This window comes from Helianthus annuus, chromosome 5 (genome assembly GCF_002127325.2).
Source record: "Helianthus annuus cultivar XRQ/B chromosome 5, HanXRQr2.0-SUNRISE, whole genome shotgun sequence".
Lineage (NCBI taxonomy): Eukaryota > Viridiplantae > Streptophyta > Magnoliopsida > Asterales > Asteraceae > Helianthus > Helianthus annuus.
Window position 1 is genome coordinate 39,552,198 of NC_035437.2, and position 25,622 is coordinate 39,577,819.

General features: G+C 37.1%; 2 protein-coding genes across 14 annotated transcripts; one reads left to right on the forward strand and one right to left on the reverse strand.

Moving 5' to 3' along the window:
- The first annotated feature begins 5,204 nt into the window (after window positions 1–5,204).
- On the forward strand, window positions 5,205–10,665 carry LOC110940310 (cellulose synthase A catalytic subunit 7 [UDP-forming]). Its single transcript, XM_022181853.2, has 13 exons — window positions 5,205–5,416; window positions 5,580–5,775; window positions 5,856–6,058; window positions 6,697–6,790; window positions 6,868–6,991; window positions 7,143–7,409; window positions 7,492–7,837; window positions 8,186–8,449; window positions 8,531–8,743; window positions 8,876–9,080; window positions 9,163–9,362; window positions 9,437–9,790; window positions 9,905–10,665. Exons 1-13 carry the CDS (start codon window positions 5,342–5,344, stop codon window positions 10,484–10,486), a joined length of 3,123 nt encoding a protein of 1,040 aa, XP_022037545.1. The 5' UTR covers window positions 5,205–5,341; the 3' UTR covers window positions 10,487–10,665.
- Window positions 10,666–11,302: 637 nt separating this feature from the next.
- Window positions 11,303–17,049, reverse strand: LOC110940311 (AUGMIN subunit 8). Of its 13 annotated transcripts, none has more exons than XM_035990536.1 (11): window positions 16,936–17,049; window positions 16,707–16,767; window positions 16,539–16,592; window positions 15,442–15,618; window positions 15,300–15,343; window positions 14,019–15,139; window positions 13,819–13,938; window positions 13,395–13,511; window positions 13,217–13,306; window positions 13,027–13,134; window positions 11,303–11,617 (listed from the first exon to the last, which is right to left on the reverse strand). In XM_035990536.1, exons 6-11 carry the CDS (start codon window positions 15,099–15,101, stop codon window positions 11,555–11,557), a joined length of 1,581 nt encoding a protein of 526 aa, XP_035846429.1. In that variant the 5' UTR covers window positions 15,102–15,139; window positions 15,300–15,343; window positions 15,442–15,618; window positions 16,539–16,592; window positions 16,707–16,767; window positions 16,936–17,049; the 3' UTR covers window positions 11,303–11,554. The 13 variants fall into 13 exon arrangements, with proteins under 13 accessions (XP_035846429.1, XP_022037555.1, XP_022037554.1 ...); XM_022181863.2 differs by having other exon boundaries at window positions 16,894–17,042; XM_022181862.2 differs by having other exon boundaries at window positions 16,889–17,042.
- Window positions 17,050–25,622: the final 8,573 nt, after the last annotated feature.

The window sequence follows — 25,622 nt, forward strand, 5'->3', positions numbered from 1 at the left end:
TCCGTGGTGTCTTGGCATTATTTTACTGTCTATATAAAATAAAAGATTTTCACCATTCATATCTCCACGGTCTATATGGATGTATGTTGGCTACCTGGTCGGGGGTTAAGGGAATGGTTTGGTAAGGGTCTTGCTCTTGTTCAGCGTTTAGAGGTCCTGCTTGGGACCTGGGTCAAATTTAGTAGGATCTCCTTCAATACCCATAGGTATTGGATGGCGGGGATCCAAACTCTTTGACCCCCTCCTAAGTTAACTACTATTAATACTATAACCCGGCTATTTAGAACTGTATCCCTGCTGACTCAGACTACTTAGCCGAGGGTAACGTCACCGCCAAAAGCGGGGCCTACCACAATTTGCATTAATAACTTAATTCATTATCTTTCAATAATCCGACCCTTTAGGATTGTATCCTTGCTGACTCAAACTACTGGGTTGAGGGTAACGTCGCCTTCAAAAGAGGGGCCTACTACAATAACTAAGATAATCTCTTAAACAAGTGCAAAAGTGCGAAAATAATCAAAGGTTATACTAATACACGTGTCGGATCCAAGTGATTCATCTTGTCTATCTGTTTATATTTTATTTTTATTTTCAGCATTTAGTTAGTTTTTATTTTTCTTAGTTTAAAACATTTTTCTAACCTTTTTGATTTGATTAGACGTTGAGGATAAACCGGTACTAAAAGCTCTTGTGTCCTTGGACGACCTCGGTATCTTACCAACACTATACTACGTCCACGATGGGTGCACTTGCCCATATGTGTGTTTAGTGTTAGTGAATATCGTGTTTTATAAATTTAAAACTTGGCTAAAAGTGTAAAAAGGGCTTAAATATACATCTAAAATATAACACACTTCACGCACATCAAGTTTTTGGCGCCGCTGCCGGGGACACAAGGATTTTAAGAAAGTTAGGAATCAACGGCCTAATCGTATTTTTATTTTTCTTTAATTTTTTAGGATTTTTTCTTAGTTTTTCAGCTTCTGCAGAGCTCAACACGGGGCCGTGCCCGCTGAACACGCCCCGTGCTCAATCATTGGAACTGGCAATCCTGTTTTAAGTCAGACAGTAGGCTGAACGCGGGGCCGTGTCCACTCAACACGCCCCCGTGCCCAAGATTCAGTTGCTGAAAACAGAACCGTTAGATCCCGGCGGTTGGTAATTTCTAACACAAACATGAGTGATAGTAATTCTTTTTACTTTCGGCACTCTTATGGTTTGTGGTGTCGAATATGTGGAGGCGAACATGAGGAATTAAAATGTTTTTTCCTCACTTATAGGCCCCACTATATAGACCCACCGATTCCTTGTAACCTTAAGAGGGGCGAAAGTAAAAATAAGCACTATTTCTCCCTCGAATGCGCCCAGCCAGATATTCTAGGAGAAATGCTCCTTGACGAGTTATTTCAACTAGAAGAACTACTTCTCAATTGGTCAAAAGAACTTAGGAAGGATTTTTTAGATCCATCCCAAGATGATGACCATGAGGAAATGTTGGAACCGCATTCCGACAACCTCGTTGCTCCCGAAAATACCTTCTTACCTAGAAAAGACGCGGACGATAGTCGTCCCTGTGCCGATTGTGCCGTGAAGGACTCCCCATCGACTTCGTTCGATGCATACATAGACCTGAGCGATTCGGCATACACCTTCTTTAACGAGAGCCTGGGAAAGGGTTGGACTTGTCCACCTAGAATGAAAATAGGAATTACCCTCACCGACAACCTCTTGCGTTCTCGCCTTAGTATAGGACAATTAAGGTATCTTAGGCACTTTGGGGTTGTTCCAACAAGTCAAGAGCCACCCGATATAGATTAGCTCCTTAGTAAAGACAAAACTTCATAAAACAGCTTTCCGACACGGGGCCGTGCCCGGCCAACACGCCCCCGTGTCCACCAAAAGATTCCCTTCTGATCAGAACGTCAGAATACGGACAAACTGTGTCAGAATTTTATCTGCACACGGGGCCGTGTCCAGCGGACACGGGGCCGTGTCCAGCAGGCTGTCGTTTTCTATAAATGCAGCCAAAAATCCTGCACATTTGGACCAACTTGGGGACAGAGATTTGAAGGAGTCTTCTCTCAAACAATCCTAGGTAAGTCTAAAAGAAGTTTCCAACAACCCATCTTGTCCTTTCCTCTTCTAGACATTTCCTTTTTCTTCATCTTTCTTCAAGAACTACCATGAAAAGTTTGAATTTTTCAATCTTTGTGGTAGGGAACAATGAGTTTTGATCATGGAATCTTGGTAAAAACATGTTATGTAACATTGTTTAGAGTTATTTACTGTCAAAAAGCTTGCATAAACTCAGGAAATAACTTAAAAACCCAAGATTCCTTGCTCCAAAATTCTGCAGAAAGATGAACACGGGGCCGTGCTCAATGAGCACGGGGCCGTGTCCAGAAACTGTTTCGTCATATAAACTGCTTTTGGTTTATTTTTCGTAGAATGGCGAGTGAAAACAGCGAAACATCATCCGTTCATTCCTCAAACAGCCGAAGGGGAAGGAGGCCCTCCGTTGAAGCTACACTTGTGCACTACGTGATAGCACTGAGGGAAGCTCTCAACGAAATGACGTCAGTAGAGGAGGTCCTCATTGACCGTATTAACGATCTTACAATGGGACTTGAAAGCAGCTTCCAAGAGATTAACCTTTTGCACCAAAGGTTAAACATTTTGGTAGCACCTCCTATGGAACCAGTCCTTCCACAACAAGACTGGAACTTGGCACTCGGTGTTAACAACCCTACCGGGTGGGGAGACTTTCCCGCAGAACCTCCCATGGAAAATCCACAAGAAGTTCCAGCGGAAGTTGAAACTCCTCAAACTAATGCGAACGAGCCCTCTTTTCTCCTTCCAAGGGAGGTAGAGGAGTGGCTTGCCGACATATGAGGAGAACCACACCCGGAAGTAGGAGTTCTAAAAAAGCCTTATCTAACCAAGATTAGTAGCTTCTTGGAAATTTTGCTAAATTAAAATAAAACATAGGGCTAGAACTCCATAAGTTTAATAGTTATGTAATTTTTATCTTTATCTTTATGTAATGTCTCTCTATGATTAGTAATGTTATGATGGTTTTTAAGATTGATGGTTGTTTTAAAAAATAAAACACACTCATGGTGGTAATGGATGAAAAAGGGAACGAGAAAAATGGAACCATGCAAAAAGAACAGAGCAACCCGACACAAATCCCTATCACAGAAGGCTCAACACGGGCCGTGCCCAACCAACACGGCCCCGTGCTGAGCCCCCTGCAGAAAATCACCCAGTTCAGGTAACTGGACACGGGCCGTGTTCAGCGGACACGCCCCCGTGTCCAGGCTTCTGTTTCAATTCTCTAATTTTTGTTACTGGCACTTGACCACGGGGCCGTGCCCGATCAACACGGGGCCGTGTCCAGGATGCCAGTAACACAAAACTTTGCTTTTAAACCCACTTTTACACATTCTAATCAACCAAAAACTTTATTTTTGGACACATTGAGGACAATGTGTAATTTAAGTGTGGGGGGGATGTTAAAACCTTGAAATTTTGCAAAATCCTAAACACAAGCCTTACACAAAACTCTATTGGAACCGCTAAACACCCCAAATTTTTTTCAAAAAACTTTTTCATTTTTTTATTTACTTGTCTTAGTTTAAGCTGGGAATAACAAGTTCTAAAAAGGTTATATTTTTACAAGTTTACAACCGATAGCGTCGTGATAAAAAGAACCAACATAAGAAAATTATGAAACGGTATAACAAGTCTAGTTAAAAATTCGATTATATATACTTGATCACATTAAAAACCCAGTCCCACAAAAGTGAGTTTTGAGCCTTTATTGAGCATAAAAATATACATATTTAGACTAAATGCTCATTTCGTTTACTGTCTATATAAAATAAAAGATTTTCACCATTCATATCTCCACGGTCTATATGGAGGTATGTTGGCTACCTGGTCGGGGGTTAAGGGAACGGTTTGGTAAGGGTCTTGCCCTTGTTCAGCGTTTAGAGGTCCTGCTTGGGACCTGGGTCAAATTTAGTAGGATCTCCTTCAATGCCCATAGGTATTGGATGGCGGGGATCCAAACTCTTTGACCCCCTCATAAGTTAACTACTATTAATACTATAACCCGGCTATTTAGGACTGTATCCCTGCTGACTCAGACTACTTAGCCGAGGGTAACGTCACCCCCAAAAGCGGAGCCTACCACAATTTGCATTAATAACTTAATTCATTATCTTTCAATAATCCGACCCTTTAGGATTGTATCCTTGCTAACTCAAACTACTGGGTTGAGGGTAACGTCGCCTTCAAAAGAGGGGCCTACTACAATAACTAAGATAATCTCTTAAACAAGTGCAAAAGTGCGAAAATAATCAAAGGTTATACTAATACACGTGTCGGATCCAAGTGATTCATCTTGTCTATCTGTTTTTATTTTATTTTTATTTTCAGCATTTAGTTAGTTTTTATTTTTCTTAGTTTAAAACATTTTTCTAACCTTTTTGATTTGATTAGACGTTGAGGATAAACCGGTACTAAAAGCTCTTGTGTCATTGGACGACCTCGGTATCTTACCAACACTATACTACGTCCACGATGGGTGCACTTGCCCATATGTGTGTTTAGTGTTAGTGAATATCGTGTTTTATAAATTTAAAACTTGGCTAAAAGTGTAAAAAGGGCTTAAGTATACATCTAAAATATAACACACTTCACGCACATCAATACGGCTCGTATACATAGAGAAAAAAATTAGGTCGTATAACATTCTATACGGGTCGTATAACATTATACAAGGTTTGAGTCATATAACATTATATGGGTCGTATAACATCCTATACGAGTCGTATAATGTTATACAGCCTGTATACATAGACAAAAAAAAACTTTCTCTGACATTTTTTTTGTGCAACAATCAGTTATATGACTTATATAACTCTATACGGGCCATATAAATGTAGGGATGTGAAAATAAAATTTTAGGGGTGTGAGAATGGTGGGAGCCAATATTTATTATGAGATAATACTAAAATAAAAATATAATCATTTATTTAAATCAGAATTATAAAAATAAAGAAAAAAATAATGCAAAAAAAGGTAGTTGAAGAAAATGAGACCAAAACTTAACTTAGCTTCAAGGCAATATAGACCCTGCAACAAACAAACAAACAAACAAACAACATACCACCTCACCACAATCAGGTGTATGAGGGACACATCAAATCTAAAAGGAAAACTACACACCCGCCACCCTCACTTCTCATATTAAAACCACCCCTTCACCTTACTACCCTCCACCACCACCACCACCACCACCACCTCAACCTCTCTGCATTCTCCAGCCACCATGCAGGCAAGCGCCGGTCTAGTCGCCGGCTCCCACAACCGCAATGAGCTCGTCGTCATCCACGGCCATGAAGAGGTATAAACATGTCACATATTTTTGCAACTTTCTATTGTTAGACAAAACATACAACAATATTTTTTTTGGTTGTGACCCGCGTCACTTAACCACCAGGATGTCCTCTTGGGGACTTTTGGAAGATTGATAACAATGTTTTGAGTGGTGTTTGATGTTTGAACAGCCGAAGCCGTTAAAGGACATGACTGGTCAAGTATGTGAAATATGTGGTGATGAGATCGGTCTCACGGTTGATGGAGATTTGTTTGTAGCGTGTAACGAGTGCGGTTTTCCAGTATGCAGGCCATGTTATGAGTATGAAAGAAGAGAGGGCAGCCAGAACTGCCCTCAATGCAAAACTAGATATAAAAGGCTCAAAGGTAAAATTTTAACTTAGAAAAGTATTATTATTATCATTATTATTATTATTATGTATGATGTTAATTGAATGTAATTGTAGGTAGTCCAAGGGTTGAGGGTGATGATGATGAAGAAGATGTGGATGACATTGAGCATGAGTTTAATATAGATGATGAACACAACAAAAATAATAACATTGCTGAAGCAATGCTTCATGGGAAGATGAGCTATGGACGAGGACCTGAAGATGATGACAACAATAATACTCAATACCCACCTGTTATTGCTGGTAGATCTGCACACGTAAGTTAATTTGCTTTTAAAAAAAAACAAAAAAAAAAAAAACAAAAGTTGATGCCCATCATAAAATCTATGATTTCTAATTTCTATGGCTCTTCGCGAGCCGAGTTACGGTCTTGGATTGGCTTGTAAACAAGCCAAGCCGAGTCAGGGTCTCGGTTTGTAAACAAACCGAGCTCGGCTTGGTTTATGAAGGATCCAAGCTGACTCGGTTTGTAAACGAGCCGATTTTAAGAGAGATTTTTTCGAGGGAGATTTGTGCCATGAGCTATCTATTAGTATTTGCAAGTGGGTAGCAAATATTATTTGTTTTGTGTCACGTCACGTGTCAGAACTATTTTTCACGCTTCTCTTATATATTAATTTTAAAAGATTTATTAAAAAAAGTCAATAGTAAATAGTAAAACATAATAGTAAATGAGCAAATATGAATCATGCCTTAATATTTAATATTTCTTTTATTCAACCCGTTTTCAACCTAGTTATATCATAAATTAAAAAAATCTATATATAATTATTACTTCCACAAACAGTTTTATATCTAATGAAAAAAAATAAGTGAAGCTGGCAGTTACAAGCTATTTGAAGATCCCTAATGATTTCAAGATGAAAACTAACAAACTATGTGATCATGGATGCAGGTGAGTGATGAGTTTCCGATATCAACCCAACCTCATGGAGAGCACTTATCATCACTTCATAAACGGGTGCATCCTTACGGGTCACCCGAGTATGGTATACTTCTAATATTATCGATTTGATCTATCTTTTTGACGAATTCACACGTAGTAACTGAACAGTTATTTATACAGGAAGTGGAAGATGGGATGACAAGAAAGATGGAGGGTGGAAAGAAAGAATGGAAGAGTGGAAAATGCATCAGCAAGGCAATCTTGGAGCTGAAATTGATGATTCAGTAGATCCTGATATGGCAATGTAAACTTAACAAATTTTTTAATATCATTGATACTTTTTTTTTTTTTAAAAATGGCCCGTTTTGAACAGAACCTGTTTTGACCCGTTTGCAAGGCTTAAGTTTAATATATAAAAATGGATCTTTAATGTTGCAATGTTACTGATCATGCAGGTTAGATGAAGCAAGACAGCCACTTTCTAGAAAAGTACCAATTGCATCCAGCAAGATCAATCCTTATCGGATGGTGATCGTGGCTCGGCTGTTTATACTCGCAATCTTTCTTCGGTATAGACTTATGAACCCTGTGCAGGATGGATTTGGGTTATGGCTAACTTCGGTCATCTGTGAGATCTGGTTTGCTTTCTCTTGGATATTGGATCAGTTCCCCAAATGGTTTCCCATTGATCGCGAGACGTATCTTGATCGCCTTTCTCTCAGGTTATAAACTATAACGATCAATCTGGTTGTGTTTGATCTCAAACGGGTCGGTTTAAAGTTTAAACATACTTTTATGATGCAGGTATGAAAGGGAAGGCGAACCGAATATGTTATGCCCGGTGGATGTGTTTGTGAGTACGGTGGATCCATTGAAGGAGCCTCCTCTTGTCACAGCTAACACGGTTTTATCCATTTTAGCTATGGACTATCCTGTTGATAAGATATCATGTTACATATCAGATGATGGAGCTTCAATGCTTTCCTTCGAATCACTATCAGAAACTGCAGAATTTGCGCGAAAATGGGTTCCATTTTGTAAGAAATTTGCCATTGAACCTCGAGCACCGGAGATGTACTTCTCGGACAAAATCGATTACCTCAAGGATAAAGTTCAACCCACATTCGTCAAGGAACGTCGAGCTATGAAGGTCTGTAAATAGTTTCATAGTGTTTACCTCATCAGCATGCTTAAGGCTGGTAAAGTGGGTGGGTTGAGCGGGTTCTGGTGAGGGGTCAAATTGGGTTTGGGTCAATATGCGCTTTGAGCAAAATGAGTTTGTGTCAAAACTTGTTGCTTTAAAAAAGTATGAATTTGGTTCGGGTCCGAAGGGTTTTGGGAAAAAATGAAGTTGATTGAAATTAGTCGTTTTAGAATAAATGAAGAGTTGGGTTAAAAGGTCCAAAAGGCCAAAATGGTCCTAAAATTATAAATTTGAATCAAACCTTAAATATTTTTGTCATTATGGTTTTAATGATCCAATTTTGATGAGTTGCAGAGAGAATATGAAGAATTCAAGGTTCGGATCAATGCGCTTGTAGCGAAAGCCATGAAAGCGCCTGCGGAAGGTTGGATTATGCAAGACGGGACACCATGGCCCGGGAACAACACGAAAGATCACCCTGGAATGATTCAAGTGTTTCTCGGTCAGAGTGGCGGGACAGATGTCGAAGGAAACGAGCTTCCTCGACTTGTATACGTTTCCCGTGAAAAGAGGCCTGGTTTTCAACACCACAAGAAAGCCGGAGCCATGAATGCTTTGGTAAGTTAAAAATCATAAACATTGCATTGTTATTATATCTATTAAAAGAAACCCGAATAATGTAACTGTTTGGATTTACAGGTTCGGGTCTCGGGAGTTCTAACAAATGCTCCATTTATGTTGAACTTGGATTGTGATCATTACCTAAACAACAGCAAGGCTGCAAGAGAAGCAATGTGTTTCTTGATGGACCCACAAATAGGAAGAAAAGTATGCTATGTTCAGTTTCCTCAAAGGTTTGATGGTATAGACAGACATGATCGATATGCCAATAGAAACACGGTTTTCTTTGATGTAAGCCCATATAACATATGATAAAGTAACATGGGCGGAACTAGAGGCGGTCTGTTGTTGATCCGTTAGTTGAAAAGTTCTGGTTCCGCCACTAAAAAGTTCCCTCTTAACGCAGTGTTTTGTTTTAAACAGATTAACATGAAAGGTCTAGATGGAATCCAAGGCCCGGTATATGTCGGTACAGGATGTGTTTTCAGGAGACAAGCCTTATATGGTTATGATCCACCAAAGGGTCCCAAAAGGCCAAAGATGGTAAGTTGTGATTGTTGTCCTTGTTTTGGACGTAGAAAGAAGAATCCAAAGTTTGAAAAACATGGTGATGTGGAAAACGTTCAAGGTAAATTGACGTTTTTACCCTTCAACTACCAACTGAATTCTACTGGTCTCTTGTAACTGATATGTTTATCTGATAAACTCAGGATATAATGATGATGATAAAGAACTTTTGAAGTCTCAAATGAACTTTGAAAAGAAGTTTGGACAATCGGCTATCTTCGTTACTTCGACTTTAATGGTTGACGGCGGGGTCCCACCATCCTCGAGCCCAGCATCACTACTCAAAGAAGCCATTCATGTAATCAGTTGCGGGTACGAAGACAAGACCGAATGGGGTTTGGAGGTAAAGTGAAAACAGTCGTTTACTTTTTGAGCTCGTTAATGTTTCCATGATCCTAAAGTGTCTTTACAATGCAGTTGGGCTGGATTTACGGGTCGATCACAGAGGATATTCTAACGGGGTTCAAGATGCATTGTCGCGGTTGGAGGTCAATATACTGTATGCCAAAAAGACCAGCATTTAAAGGGTCAGCTCCTATTAATCTATCGGATCGACTTAACCAAGTTCTGCGGTGGGCTTTGGGTTCTGTTGAGATCTTTTTCAGTCGACACAGCCCACTTTTGTATGGTTACAAAGGCGGTAATCTCAAGTGGCTCGAAAGGTTTGCTTATGTAAACACAACGATTTATCCCTTCACTGCTCTCCCACTTCTTGCATACTGCATCCTCCCTGCCATTTGCTTGCTCACTGGGAAGTTTATTATGCCAGAGGTATGCACTTACTAGCGAATACAGTTATTATTTTTTTTACTTTAGTTTAAACACCATTTTTATACAATTTTTTTAACCTTAACCATTTTTATTATTATTATTTTTTTACTTTAGATAAGCACATTGGCAAGTCTATTCTTTATTTCTCTTTTCCTGTCGATTTTCGCAACGGGCATTCTTGAGCTGAGATGGAGTGGAGTCAGCATCGAAGAATGGTGGAGAAACGAGCAGTTTTGGGTTATCGGTGGTGTATCGGCTCATTTGTTTGCTGTTATACAAGGTCTGTTAAAAGTTTTGGCAGGAATAGATACAAACTTTACTGTTACATCGAAAGCAACAGACGATGAGGAATTCGGGGAGTTATACGCGTTCAAATGGACAACACTGCTGATCCCGCCAACGACTATTCTGATCATTAACATGGTCGGGGTTGTCGCAGGAATATCTGATGCTATAAACAATGGTTACCAATCTTGGGGGCCTCTGTTTGGGAAGCTGTTCTTTGCATTTTGGGTGATTCTTCATCTGTACCCGTTTCTCAAAGGTCTTATGGGAAAGCAGAACAGGACACCGACGATTGTGGTGATTTGGTCTATTCTTCTGGCTTCGATCTTCTCGTTGCTGTGGGTTCGGATCGACCCGTTTGTGTTGAAAACCAAAGGACCAGATGTCAAACAATGTGGACTCAACTGCTGAAATATGATGCAAGAGTGAAAAGTTTTGTTCAAATGATGAATTGTATTATGTTTCCTGTTTCTGTTATGTTTCTAAGTGTGTTTTTGTTTTTACATCTTTGTAGCCACAAAAGTGTTGTAGATAGTAATTGAATGGACATGGATTTGTTAGTATATGGAACTAAGGGTGTCAATAATGTTGGTGTTGGTTTGATGCTAGCGGATTGAGTTGATTAACCTGAACACGACTCATTGGGTCACATGGGTTCACAGGTTGTAAACAGTCATGTTGTAATGGATAGGCAGATGGTAATCCAGTTGTAAGCGGTTAAAGGATTGGTTACAAACAATATTATATAGTTTGTAGTTATAATATATTGAAAATGAAGGGTTGAAATAAGAAAAGAGGGAACACGTAGCACAAGTTACTTATTTGTTAAATATAGAATAATAGATTTAAACATGTCATATTGCTTAATTGTACGGATTAAATAGGTCACTAAAGGTTCTTTTAGTTAAACATGTCAATCCGTCTCATTTTTAAATCGATTTGGACGTGACAATCAAAAACCCGATATATGTACCCAACAACCTTGACAAGTTTCGAGAAAATCGAGTCACCTTTCTAATTTTAGAACACGTTCCCTATTTAACATCCCTAGTATTGTCAATTGATTTTGAATTTTAACCATCATTTTTTAACTTAATTGAATCCAAATCGAAGATGTTTATAATTCATTCAATATTAACAAAAAAAGACCATCATCCTTATATTTAAAATAGCAAACATTGCCAGTATTATTGATTTCCTCAGACTAGGTATATAAGTAAAACTAGATTTACAAGATGTGAAACTCATATTGGATATTTTTAACTAAGAAAAAAAAAACAAAAATTCTAGCTTGTGTTTGCATATAATGAATGAAACTATAACCATTCATTATTAACTAGTTACATTTTCATTTCACACCCTCAAGGGAGAAAAGAACCAGCACACATGTACACACTCACACCATGTAATGTATTTCTTTGCTTTTAGGACATAATAATTAACCAATTGAACTGAAGTTAGTGAAGGTGTGGCCACTAATCATAAACTCTTGATGTCTTGTTTCAACTGTACCACATGTGTCCTAAGGCTGTTTTCCTCTACCTGTAAACAAAATACTATTATTATAACTTTAAGATAATTAATTATGTTTTAAAAGTTTCTTTTTGTTGTTATTCATTAACAAGCTACCCATCACCCAACCGGTCCGGCTATTTAAAATAGATTGGACAATACGCAACCTAAAGAATAAAAGCTAAATCATTATTGAAAACCTTTTAACTTCTGTACCAAACTCATCCTCAGGACTTAAAGTTACACCAATAGGTCCAATAATACAATGTGCATGTCATCATCATTATCATTTGAGTTGTAATTTTTGCCCAACACAGCTGTCTATGGTTAAAAAAAATGATGCTTATGGTAATCCAGATCATACAAAGTGAATTTGGCTTGCCCAGTGGCGGATCTTGCCCGTTGAACGTCACAGGGCCGAAAGACACGGGCACTAAAAAATGCCCGGGCAGAACATAGTATATATAAAAAATTTCGATCGAGATGCGGAAAATTAGCACTACGGCCGAAAAACTTGCCAGGGCCGTGGCCCTGGCACGGGCCTTCTAAGAACCGCCCCTGGGCTTGCCTAACAACCAAAATTAGCAATGTGTTTAAGCCTCATGAAAGACTTGTGTTTGCCAACCTTTACTAAAAAAAACAAAGAGTTTTAGACCCGTTAACTTTAGAATCTTCCGGTTGTCATTCAATTTTGCACCACTTTATTCCATTATCAATGTTTACACACGTGCGTGCGCATGTGTGTATATATATTTGTTAACTCTGCCAACTATTAACTATTTATTTGATTATTGTCAATTACAAACATAGATAAAGCCCGAAATAGGTTTAGACACGTAAAAAAGTTACTCAATAATATTAAACTTTGTGAATATAATGAATCTAATCACATTCTATGATGATTGTTAAATGAATTATACGAAAAGTTGAAGAAAAATTTTTTTTTTTCAAAAAAGGAAATAGTGATATTTGTTACACAGCCAAAAACAAAATTTGTTGCGATTTTTTTATATTATAAATAGCAACTTGGCTTGCGTACCATTCATCGCAATTATTGTAACAATGGGAGGGAAGACAAACCACCAAATCAGATAGTAACATCACATTAGGCAAATACCAGTGAATTGAATGGCACAAGGCATGATGGCAAAGGACCACATGAGAAAATGAAGGGTAGGAGGTGGCAAGAGTTCATGCCCATAATGCTACCAGCAGAATGTAACCACCATGCTCAAAAAAGATAAGAATTGTCCCCAAATTATAAGGACAATTGAGCTAGGAAACCATGATATTTTTAACAATAATGCTTCATGAGCCTTTTGCTTTTAGTCTTTTACTTGGATTGGAAGCAATATATGAAAAGAGACTGTTTTTGTTTTTGTTTTTTAATATATTTTAATTAGATGAATATTAACTAATGCAATAAATGTAATAATTACCTGCAGAGAAGATGCAGAAGCCATTAAAGCTCCACATTGATCAAGAAGAGATCTTTCTTGTGCTGCTACAGTTGAAAGTTCATAAACCAGCCAATTTGTTCTCTCCAACTGTAACAAATTAAAAAAATAATATGAATGAAATAAACATACACATATATAATTTTAAATTTTTAAATAGTATAAATCTTACTCGTGATAGTGTAGATTGTATGGATGATCCCATTGTTTGCATTACTTGGATGGCTGAGTAAACAGCTGATTTAACACTTTGAATATTTGCCTGTACATTGTTGAAAATTATAAGGGTTATTTATATGGAAGTAGTATCTAAATTGATCTAAACTGGATTTTAGAAATATTTGACTTACCGTTGCAAATCCGGTGACAGGAAGCCTTAGAGTGCTTGCTTGTAGATCTTGAATGGCACCGTGTAATGCAAAATCATGCTCTCTTTCTATCAAACACCACTGGTTGAGATAAGCAATCTGACCGCGACACCAAACTCAAAATCAGTCAAATACTTTTGTCACGCAGCAGAACAATGGGAAACTACATCCTAAACTTAATGGCTGACCTTCTACCTCTATAATCAGTTATAATAAGACATTTCTTACCATATATGAACCAGTTTAAGGTAGAGAACTGCGGAAAACGCATAAACACTTTTACTTGTTGCTTTAAGTGTTTCTAGTACATACAAGTGCTTACACGATTTATTATCTTTCTCATATATAAACAGAGATGAAGAAAAAAAACTCCTTGATTCAAAGTGATATAGTTAAAATGCATTACATGTTGGTTTAAAGCCAAGTAAAGCTTTAGCTGCAGTTTCAACTGACAGATGTTGATCCTTTTTGCAGCTATTGAATCTTGGAGTCTTGATATAGTTCTCTGGGCACTAATTAAAGATTTCTGCGTGATGAAATAAAACAGCAAGCAATTCTTCAATCAATTATACTCATATTAGTAAAATGATACGACAAAAAACCAACCTCAGCTGTTACTTTTTGAGAATTCAACACGGCTTCTGCACCTGCGTTAACAAACTGCCATTGCACTTGCCTATTATAAAGTAGACGTAGATGGTGCGCATCTTCTATACGGGTTGCTACTTTCTTCCCCTTTTTCATGTCAGCTACAAAAGTGAGAACAGAGACTGTATTCGTATTCGTATTACATAATTGCCTCGAAGGACTAGATGGTCTCATGTGGTTAGGACTGACCCCTCTAGACGGTGCAGAACCCATGACCCTGGCTCGCGATGGACTGACCCCTCTAGAAGGTGCAGAATCCATGACCCTGGTTCGCGATGGACTGGCCCCACGAGTAACACCAGATGACTTATTTGGTGAAGATGAGGATATAAATCCACCGTTTTTCTCCAGCGAAGTTGAAACAAGATTCGACGTTCTCCTGAGATTCGGAGTGATAATCTTTTTTGTACTTTCATCAGCTAGATCAATGCTTTTGTTTAGAAGATTAGAATTAGATGTTCTGCTGGGCCATCGATGCTGATCAATTATTCTGGAATGTAATCCATCCAACGGTTTAGAATTCTCCGATTGATCGGTCAAGTTTTTTCCTTTCAGGGGACTTCTTTTTCTTTCTGGTGTGAACTTTCTATACGTAGGTGATGATACATTTGAAGATGGCTTCAAAGTGCGGTCATAAACAGCCTGAGGTGGAGGCTTTTCTTTTTTAATAACCGGCATTGAATATGTATTAGACTGAAAAGCTACACTCAAACTACGCATTCTCGATGGCCATAAAGACTCTGGTAACTTATTACCATTGGCCTTTCCGGCTGCCAGTCCTGTGTACACAGATGTGTCGTGAACCGGGGTGGTGGGACTAGGCGGTGATGGCGGTGTTGCTGGCCTTCTTCCGGTAGATACAGCTCTCTTTTGTACAGGTGCTGACGGTGTAGCTGTTCTTGTGGTGTTTGGCGATGGAAAACGTCTTGGTGTAGGGGATTTATAGCGAGAACTGACCGTTCTTCCATTGTTCTTTTCAGGAACAGATAGTGGCTGTGATTTTCGGGTGTTGAATGCTTTATTTGATTCATATGCTTCCATCCACTCTATTCAAATTCAACCACATTGATGTCTAATGTCTTGTATCATCAAGAATAACAAGTCAACAACCCACAATTCCACAAACTTGTTGAAAAGAATCAAAGATGATGGTTTTTTTTGCTTTCTGATATTCTTCCACTGTCACAAACAGATAGAAGATATTATGATGTAAAAAGAAAAAGTCATAAAAAAGTTCACCTCTTTACAGGCAGCCAGATCTGGAAATATGAAACCTTTTGAAACTTTAGAACAAATTAAAGCAAATAAGTATCTTTGAATCATTATAACACCCTAAACATGATCATATCAAGTTATTACTAATAAAAAAAAATACACTTACAGCTTTAATAATCCAAAGTGGGCCTGTTTGATTGGTACAACCTTGATCAGTCAGTACCCAGTAGTGAAGGAGATATGAGATGAAGGGGTGCGTAGGATAAGAAAAATGCAGCTAATAAACACAATAGTGCAAGTGCCACCTGTAATCTCCTTCACGGATTTCCCATAATCGACATGACTGAAAAGAAAAGGAGATGCAGAGAGCAGAGTAATGAAGAAAAAACACAAAATAAAATCTTCAAACCATTTATGATGAAAACAACAATAACACCAAATTGTCCAAATTTAATCTTTGTTGTTTTGCACTGAATACGATAATACAATCAGTATTTGTCTCCACATAACAATTTGGATTTCACTTTTACAGTTACAGTCAATAGATCAATCTAATTCTAAAAAACAACAAGCATGTAATAATGCATAAAATCAAAAAGATTATGGAAACATCCATGAATACCATGTGCCAAAACGGATCATTGTTTTTGATTCACTGTATCCATTCACACATACTCAATCACTCCAACAAAACAAATATCATAATATATCAAAGCTGGTCCACACATATAGTAACATCAAAATTCACATAGTTACTGATTTGTTCTCTAAAAACAAATATATATTTAATTTAAATCTACAAGTAGATGCTAAGAACCGACGGAGAAACCTGATACAGATTATAAATTTAATATTATAATATATAACAGTAAATTTTTCCGTGAACCATACATGATGTAGTGTCTGGATGTCACAGATTTCTGTCTATAGTTTACGGAACATTAGCAAAGTATCAGAAATCAAAAATAAAATATAGCCGAATGAGATCTGCACTCAGATTGATATTTTTATATTTTTTTTCACCTAAATAACCTCGGATGCTGTAGAAATGCAAATAAATATAATCAATATAACCAATTAAACTCCTATCACCATTAATGACATTAAATTTGACCTCGAAACTGAAACTTCACAGTGAATTAGTTATGATAACCGACATTTCAAATATCACGTAACAGAATTTGAAATTTCCAGTAAATACGCATATATTAATTAAATTAAAATAAAATTAAATTCAAAAAAGTTAAGAAACGTAAATCTAACCGGTGGTTAATAAGACTGTGTGAGTGTTAGATGATGAATATTCCGGCGACGGAGCTGTTTAATTTTGAAACAGAATCAGTTATAATAGCAGCAGACGGTTTAAACATCACGAAACAGAATTTGAAGAACATGAATAAAACTCGAAATAGAGAAGAAACGTAATCTAACCGGTGAGTGATTCGACTGTGTGACTGGCGATCACTAGATGATGAATATTCCGGCGACGGAGCTGTTTAGGTTTTGAAACAGATTCAGTTATAATAGCACAGATAATTTAAACTTACGAAACAGAATGTGAAATTTGTTCAGGATGAACATGAATTGAACACGAAAAAGTGAAGAAACATAACCAGACCGATGACTGATTATACAGAGTGGCCGGCGATAGGCATATTACCGGCGACGGAGGTGTTTAGGGTTTTGAAATGGAATGAGTCAAAATTAGAAGGTTGAAGAGCGGGAGAGAAACAGAGAGACGGCTTTTTAGTTATAGGAAGAAAACCCGTTCAACGGTTGAAGGAGAAGAGTAGATTTTTGTACCTTTTTGCTAATGACGAAACTAACCTTTAACAAAAATTATTATGTTTTTAGTGACAATTTTAGTGAGAATTTAATGCATAAAGGGGGTGGGGGTGGACCGGGTGGTGATCACTCCTCACTCACTCATTAGTCACGTCATCCAATCAAGTTCCGTCATTTCATCAACCATTATTCCATCACTCACAACCTTTTTTAGTCGAAATGGTCATTACTAATACTCACCACACACCCATCTCCATTTAAAAATAACTCACCACTCAATGTAAATAACGCGTGATATATATAACGAGTGATAAAATCCACGAGTGATACTTATGAGTGGCAGTGGTGTTTTGTTTTCCATCACTCGTGAAAAAGGTTCATCACGTGCTAAAATCATTCCACCCCGCCTGCCCTAAAAACAAATTAAACTTTCTAGTTTTTTTAATCGCTATAAAACGAATTAAACTTTCTAGTTTTTTTAGTCGCTAAATGTCATTTTACCATACTCATAAATTACACAAAATTAAGGTTAAAATGTGTGAGCTCATGCCCCCTTCCATATCAGCGTCTTAGCGTCTGGCACATTGCCCTGTGAGTGTCAGCTCTGGTATCGTTATCCCTTTATCTGGCGCAAGAAACGAAGAAATGTGAGGCTACTTAAAAGCAGCAAATCACATATTTTTTTTTAGTTTTTATTTATTTATTTTAGTTATATTTTATTTTTTTTGGATTATTAATTAAAGAGTGGGTTGGTTAAATCTCATTGCCTATGTGATGCTAACATGACGGGGTATTATGTTAAATCACACCATCCAACCTAATCATAATTTATTACATGCCAATAATTAAACCATAGTATTCTCCTTTTCTCCCTAGACCACCCGTAGTGGTAACATAATTAGGCGTGGAGGGTAAAAAAAGGCCTAAAAACGCCGTCCCCACTGCCCCCCTGGGCGTGGTTTTCAAAAAAATGTATGGGCGTGTTATTTAAAACGTTGGATCGAGATTCATTTTGGCCAATGACCGTTGGCAACGGTCAACCCAACGGATCCTGACCATTGATTTACACATGTGTATGGCCAGAATTAGTTCGCTCAGTTCACAAATACACTAATGTTCACTCTTGAGCCTAATCTTATATATATATATATAGTGTAAGGTTCATGCGAGAACCACCTTTATTGCGAGAACCGCGAGAACCAATGTGAACACAACCTAAAATAGCTAAAAAAAACTTAACCCCCACCCCCTCCAAAAAAAAAAAAAAACCTAAACCCCTCACCCCCCAAGCTAAAATGCTAAAAACTAAACCCCTAAAAACCTTAAAAAATCAAAAAAACAAAATAAAAATATAATCAAAAAAATCTAATTTTTTTTTAATATTTTTTAAGTGTTCACATTATATATATATATATATATATATATATATATATATATAGGAGAAGGATCCGTTAGGAACCACCCTTTATTGTGAGAACCGCGAGAACCAGTGTGAACACAAACAGTAATTCCAAAAAATATCTAAAAACACCCAAAAAAAAATTTATTTTTTTTTACTATTTTTTTGGAAAAATCGCTATATTTTGTTAATAAAAAAAATTCAAAAAGAAAAAAAATTTCGAGTAACAGTTATCCATGCACATGTGCATATGTATCATTTCTTTGACAAATTCCGTAATTCATTACAAATATTAGTCAATTGCACTTTCATTTACACTACCACGTGTAATACACTACTTTTTACGTTAACAATATTAGAAATGCACATGTGCATCTATATGTATCAGCATGAAATAAGGTGTTTTGGTACACTACTTTGAATACACTTTCTCTTTCATCTATCATTCCATCCATAATACACAAACATGCACATGTGCATATGTATCATTTCTTTGACAAATTTTGTAACTCATTACAAATATTAGACAATTACACTTTCATTTACACTACCATATATAATACACTACTTTCTACATTACCAATATTAGAAATGCACATGTGCATCTATATGTATCAACATGAAATAAGGTGTTTTGGTACACTACTTTGAATACACTTTCCCTTTCATATATCATACCATTCATAATACACTACCGTGACCTCCTACCATCCATAATACAATATCATATTACCTCCTACCATCCATAATACAATACTATTACTAATATTTTCACTTTATTACATGTATATCAATACCATTTATACCATCCAATCATCATATTACATCATAAAGTAACAACTATAGCCAAACCATCAACCACTAGATATAACTAACCAAAAAATATGTATATGGGTCTACTTCTCCATTCAAAATCACAAACTTTTTGTACCAAAAAATGTTATATCATTGTTATACCTAATGATGCACATGTGCATTTTGAATATTGGTAATGTAAAAAGTAGTGTATTACAGATGGTATTGTAAATTAAAGTGCAATTTTCTATTACTGATAACGTATTACGGAATTTGTTGAAGTAATGATATATATGCACATGTGCATGGATAACTGTTACTCGAAAAAAAAAGTTTTTTTTGTAACTAAATATAGCGATTTTTATTAAAAAATATTAATAAAAATAAAAAAAATAGTGCTTTTTTTATTTTTTTAAGATTTTATTTTGTGTTCACATTGGTTCTCGCGGTTCTCGCAATAAGGGTGTTTCTCAAATGAACCTTACCCTATATATATATACACATATACACAAACTCTCACAATCCATTTTCTATAAACCATAAACCAAAACCTACAATAACAAACCCAAACTACACACCATTTTCTATAAAAAATAGATTCCCCCACGTCCTCATCGTCCGTTGCCAATTTTTATTACAAAGAGTTTTTAGCCGATGAGGGTGAGTCGACCGACGAGGAGGTCGAGCAAGAGGCGGTTACGAGTGCGTGCGAACTCGCGGCGCGGTTTATCAAACATGTTAATCGGCCTCAATGTGAAATTTTGCCAAGAGAATACATGGAACGAGACCGACGTTCGACAAATGATCGATTGATGAAAGATTACTTTGATGAAGCGCCTACTTACCCAAACCCAAACGTTTTTAGGCGCCGTTTCCTGATGAGTAAACGTTTATTTCTACGCATTGCTGGAGACTTGGAAAACAAGTTTGATTATTTTAAACGAAAAGCGGATGCAAGAGGGACGCTTGGATTTACCGCTATTCAAAAGTGTACTTCAGCGCTACGAGTCCTTGCGTACAAAAACACGACTGACATCAACGACGAGTATTTAAAGATGGCCGAGAAAATAACGTGCGATACCTTGGAGAATTTTTGTCACGGTACACTACAATACTATAAATATTACATGCATTCATATTCTTTTTAGTTTGCTTAAAATTATATATGTTTGTTTTTTAAAGGTATAATAAATTTGTATAGTGCTTGTTATCTGAGAAAGCCTACATGGTACGATCTTCAACAAATTTACGAGGTCCATTCTAATCAACATGGTTTACCTAGCATGATCGGGAGCTTAGATTGTCGCCATTGGCGGTGGTATAAATGTTCGACCGCATGGTGAGGTCAACACACACGAGGTGACCAAGACGGACCATTTGTTATTCTTTAGGCGGTTACTTCACACGACCTTTGGGTTTGGTCGGCTTACTTTGTTCTCGCAGGGTCATGCAATGATATAAACGTTTTCGAACAATCTCCATGGGTAAAGGATTTCATTTCTGGTAGAGCTGCAAAAGCATCTTTCTATGCAAACGGAAACTACTACCCGCACGAATACTATTTGTGTCATGGAATATATCCTAAGCATTTGATTGTCGTGAAGACGTTTAGGGACCACGATGAAAGAAGAGCTCATTTTAAAAAAAGTTCAAGGGTCTTCGCGGAAGGACATTGAGAGATGCGTTGGGGTTCTTCAACAACAGTGGCATTATTGAGAAATCCTTGTCGTGCATGGACCAAAGAAAAATGAGAGATGTTATGCACGCTTGTATAATCATGCATAATATGATATTGGAAGACGAAGGAAAAGCAATATGCCAAAACTATGTACCGGAAGCTGTTTTGGAATAACCGCAAGCAACAATGGAAGAAAGAGTGAACAAGGCACATGAAATGCGGTCTGAAGCCGCACGTTCCGCGTTAGCGGTTGATTTGGTCCAACACGCATGATCGGTTCGGTATATTTTCCAAACGAGGGTGAAGAAAAAGATGATGACGAGGAAGACGAAGATGATGAGTACAGCGAAAGCGAAGATGAAAATTAAGACGAGTAGTGTTATTTATGTGTGTTTTATTAGTTATGTAATTTTTATTTATTTAATGAAATATCATTAGTTTTAATTTTAAAAGAAAAACAAAAAAAAAATAATTGGGTAATCACTGGATGTAGCATGATTAGGTATTATACCACTACACTCATTTTAAACTAATGCCTCATAATGCCCTACTACTGATTGAACTGTCACGTATCACTCCATGCTAAGAAAAAGACATTAATTTCAAACCACACTATACATGATTAAAAAAAACGAAAGATCTACTACCCAACTAAACCTAAGATAACATTTAAACTTTGTTTTTTTTTGAACAGCAAACTTCATATATTCATCACCAAAATGTGTACAATGATTAGAAAGCAAGATACTAGACCAAAACATTCTACACAAACACCCATATCACCTAGCCCAAATACATTACTCTGCTATATTAAAATTTAACCAACTTCTCCACTCCAAATTGCTCCGCTTCGCCCTATGCTTTGCCCAAAGGTAAGACGATGTTTGTATTTCTCCGAAGATTTTTTCAATATCGATACGTTTACCGGAAAATATAAGATCGTTGCGTGCCTTCCATATCTCCCAACATGTGGTTAAAACTATCAGTTGAACATTTAAACTTTGTAATTGCTATAAGTTTAAATCTTCAAAAAAAAAAAAAAAGAAAAAAAAACTACAATTAATATTGTGGGATTAGGATCTAGAATTAGATCAGCTCAGTTGTTGGTGAACATGGGTTGTAAATGGAATTAAATTTAAATGTTATATCTTTTAATGATGTTGTTGAGATCTTTAATTCAAAGTTCTTTATTTATAGATTGTCTTATATGTTGGTAAAAAAAATTACTTTTTTTTTATATAGATACTTTATAGCCTGTGTAAATCTATCAAAATTAAATTTAAATGTTATATCTTTTAATAATGTTGTTGGGATCTTTAATTCAAAATTCTTTATTTATAGAATGTCTTAAATGTTGGTAAAAAGTTTTTTTTTTTTTTTACTTTTTTTTATTTATATAGATACTTTTATAGCCTGTGTAAATATATCAAATTGCTATCAACCGTGGCGGAGCGATTATTAAAAGTTACTTTATTAGGGTATAAGGTGTGGTCATGACTCTCATGATCACCATGATCCTCTACGTCAGTGTCACGTCACGCACCTCTAATCCACAATCCAAAACCAGTATCCTAAGGGTGTGGTCATGACCCAAACCACTATCCACTTATTTATTTTAATTTATCTTTGTCTAAAGAAAAAGAAAATGATTACTTGAAAAATGGAAAGGAGAACCATGGTTGACATGGTTTAATCCATGCAAATCATGGTGCATTAGGGAAGACGGTAGTATAGCCTTCCATCCATGTTACCACTGGCGAATCATGTCCCAACCATAACCCCACCCTTTAGCCTTAGTTAACTGATTGGACCAGTTACACAACCTACAATATCAGATGAGGAAACATAGAGAAACAATTTGTTTACATGTTAAGAAGAAGAAACCAACTAGGGGGATTGTGGACACTTAGAAGTCACTTGAAATATATGAGTACTCGATTGTTGAGTTTATGTTTAATTTTCAAACAAATTATCAATCATCATTGACTCATTGTTAACTATCCTCTTCCATCACTCGATTAAGTTGTTCTTAAATTATCTTCTAGCGTTTCTTCTTCACAATTCCTTCTCCTCCCAAATTCCTCCATCTACCCACAATCTACATCCATCTATCATGAGTCATGACTGAATAAATGGCTTGGTTTGGTCGGCTCCACTTTCATCATTAAGGGGCCTACTAAAAACAGGGCATACAAAGCTCTTCTTAGACTGGAGGGTATGGGGGCAAGAGGATGGACCGTTACGTCATCCGTCACATCACCGGGAGTGAGGATGGGCCTAAAGGGGATGGACCAATGGGGTGGAGGATGGGGCTAAATATATATATATTGGACCGCTAAAATGAAAACCACCTCCAGTTGTAAGAACCGAGAGAACCACTTTCTAGCTATTAGATCTTCAAGATCAATGGATGAGATTAAAAGTAACTAAAAATAATATTAAATGTTTTTTGTCTTATTATGTCTTTAATATTATAATCCAAAAGGGTAATTTAGTAAAATGACTCTATTTTGTCTTTTTGTCTTTATTGTTTTTTATTAGTTTTTTGTATTATTATATTACTTTTTATTTTTTAAACATAATTTTTTTATTAAAAACATTTTTAAATTCAGATTTTTTTAAAAGATTTTTTATACTTTTTATAATTTAAGTTTTACGTTAAACTATTTACGTTTTACGTTTTTTTGACGCATCGTTTTTACGCCAGGTTTTTTCAAAGCGTCGTTTTTTTAACATGCCATTTTTTTAACGCGCCATTTTTTACGCGCCATTTTTTAACGCCGTTTTTGACGCGCCGTTTTTTTAACGCCGTTTTTTAACGCGCCATTTTTTAACACGCCTTTTTTTAACACGCCGTTTTTTAACGCCCCGGTTTTTTACGTTGATGTTTTTTTACGTTTTACGCGCCGGTTTTTTACGTTAACATTTTTTTAAGTTTTACGCGCTAGTTTTTTACGTTAACATTTTTTACGTTTTACGCGCCGGTTTTTTGCGTTTTACTAAAAAAAATTTACGATTTACGTTTTACCTAAAACTTTTTACGTCTTACGAAAAACTTTTTACGTTTTACGTAAAACTTTTTACGTTTTACGTTTTACAAAAAACTTTTTACGTTTTACGTTTTTACGTTAAAAAGTTTACGGTTTAACTTTTTTTTTACAAAAACGTTTTTACGCAAAACCGAACGCACCCAGAAAATCGCACACTCGGGGGGTGTCTCAGATAGTTTGTTATCATCATCGACGCCTCAAAAAAAAAAAAAACCCAACAAACAAAAATCAAAAGAAGGAGTGGATTCTTGAAAAAAAACGAAGTTTTGGCTTAGATTTTCCAATAATCAGAGGCTGCAAAGTGGGTTGCAGGTTCAAAAACCTACCCTCCACCGTCCTTGCCGCGCCATCGTCATCAAAATCTACGATTTTTTTTTCTCATCATCGCCGCCCAATCCAACGGATCAAAACCCACACAATCAAGAATACAAATCAAAAATAGAAATCAAAGAACCCAATTCAAACCCCCAAAACATATCAAAAATACCCATCAGAATCAAGAAGACAACTCAACCCCTAATTCGGGCACCATCGGCGCCACGGGGCGCCATCGGCACCACCGGGCACCATCGGCACCACCGAGCACCATCTGGACCACTTTCAATCGGTCACCTGTAAAAACAAACAAACCCCCAGAATCAAGCAAACCACCCCACCGGCGGAACAACCCCCAATCGAGCACCATCAAACCAACCGTCACCCACCACTGCCGCCACTGCCGCCACACCACCAAACCCATCGTCGTCACCACCAACCCCCAACATTATAAACAACCAGCACCGTCACTGAGTCTAAGACGACTCAAGCCTGCTTAACAAAACCAAAAAGAATATAAAAAAAAAAACTTGAATTAAAAAAAAACAAGATCTTTATTAAAACAATTATCACCAGTTATTGTCGTCACTGAGTCTAGATGCTTCAAGGGTTTTTATTTTCAAAAAATTAAAAAAAAAACAAATCATTCTGACTAAATCTAATAAATAACATCATAACAACAAAACCTTTCCAAAATAACATCGAATACCTTGTTGAATCGGCAGACCTGATCACCGCCACCGTCTCTCTCTCTCTCTTCGCTTGACGTCGGAAGCTCACCGCCACCGCCGCCGGAAAAAAAGAGGGAGGAGGTGGTTGTAGGGTGAGGTTGTCGGTAAACGAGGAGAAGAAGGATGATGGTGTGTGACGGAGAAGTCGCCGGTGAACGGGGAGAAGGAGGATGATGGTGTGTGACAGAGGTTGTCGGTGGGTTTTTTGGGGTTTGCCGGAGGTGCTGGGCGCCGGAGTACCGGCTGACATCCGGCTCCGGTCGCCGGTGAGATATAGGGTTTACCGGCTGAAGAAGAACCCATCTGCATCACCATCATGCTATGATAGTATGAATGAATGATCTTCACTTCTTAAATATATAATCTTGAACCCTTTAAAGTAATCAGCTGTTCAACTTTGAAAATTTGAAACCAAACTCAAGTTTTTGACTTTCTGGTGTATGAAGATAGAATGAATGATGATTATCTTTGCTTTAGGTTAAAGTGAGAGATGAGGAGGATTTAAAGGCGTGATTGTGAAGTGAAGAAAGAGGAGAGAGACACTTAAGAAGAGGAAAGTGACATTTCTGGTGGCATTAATGAAGAGAGAGAGTG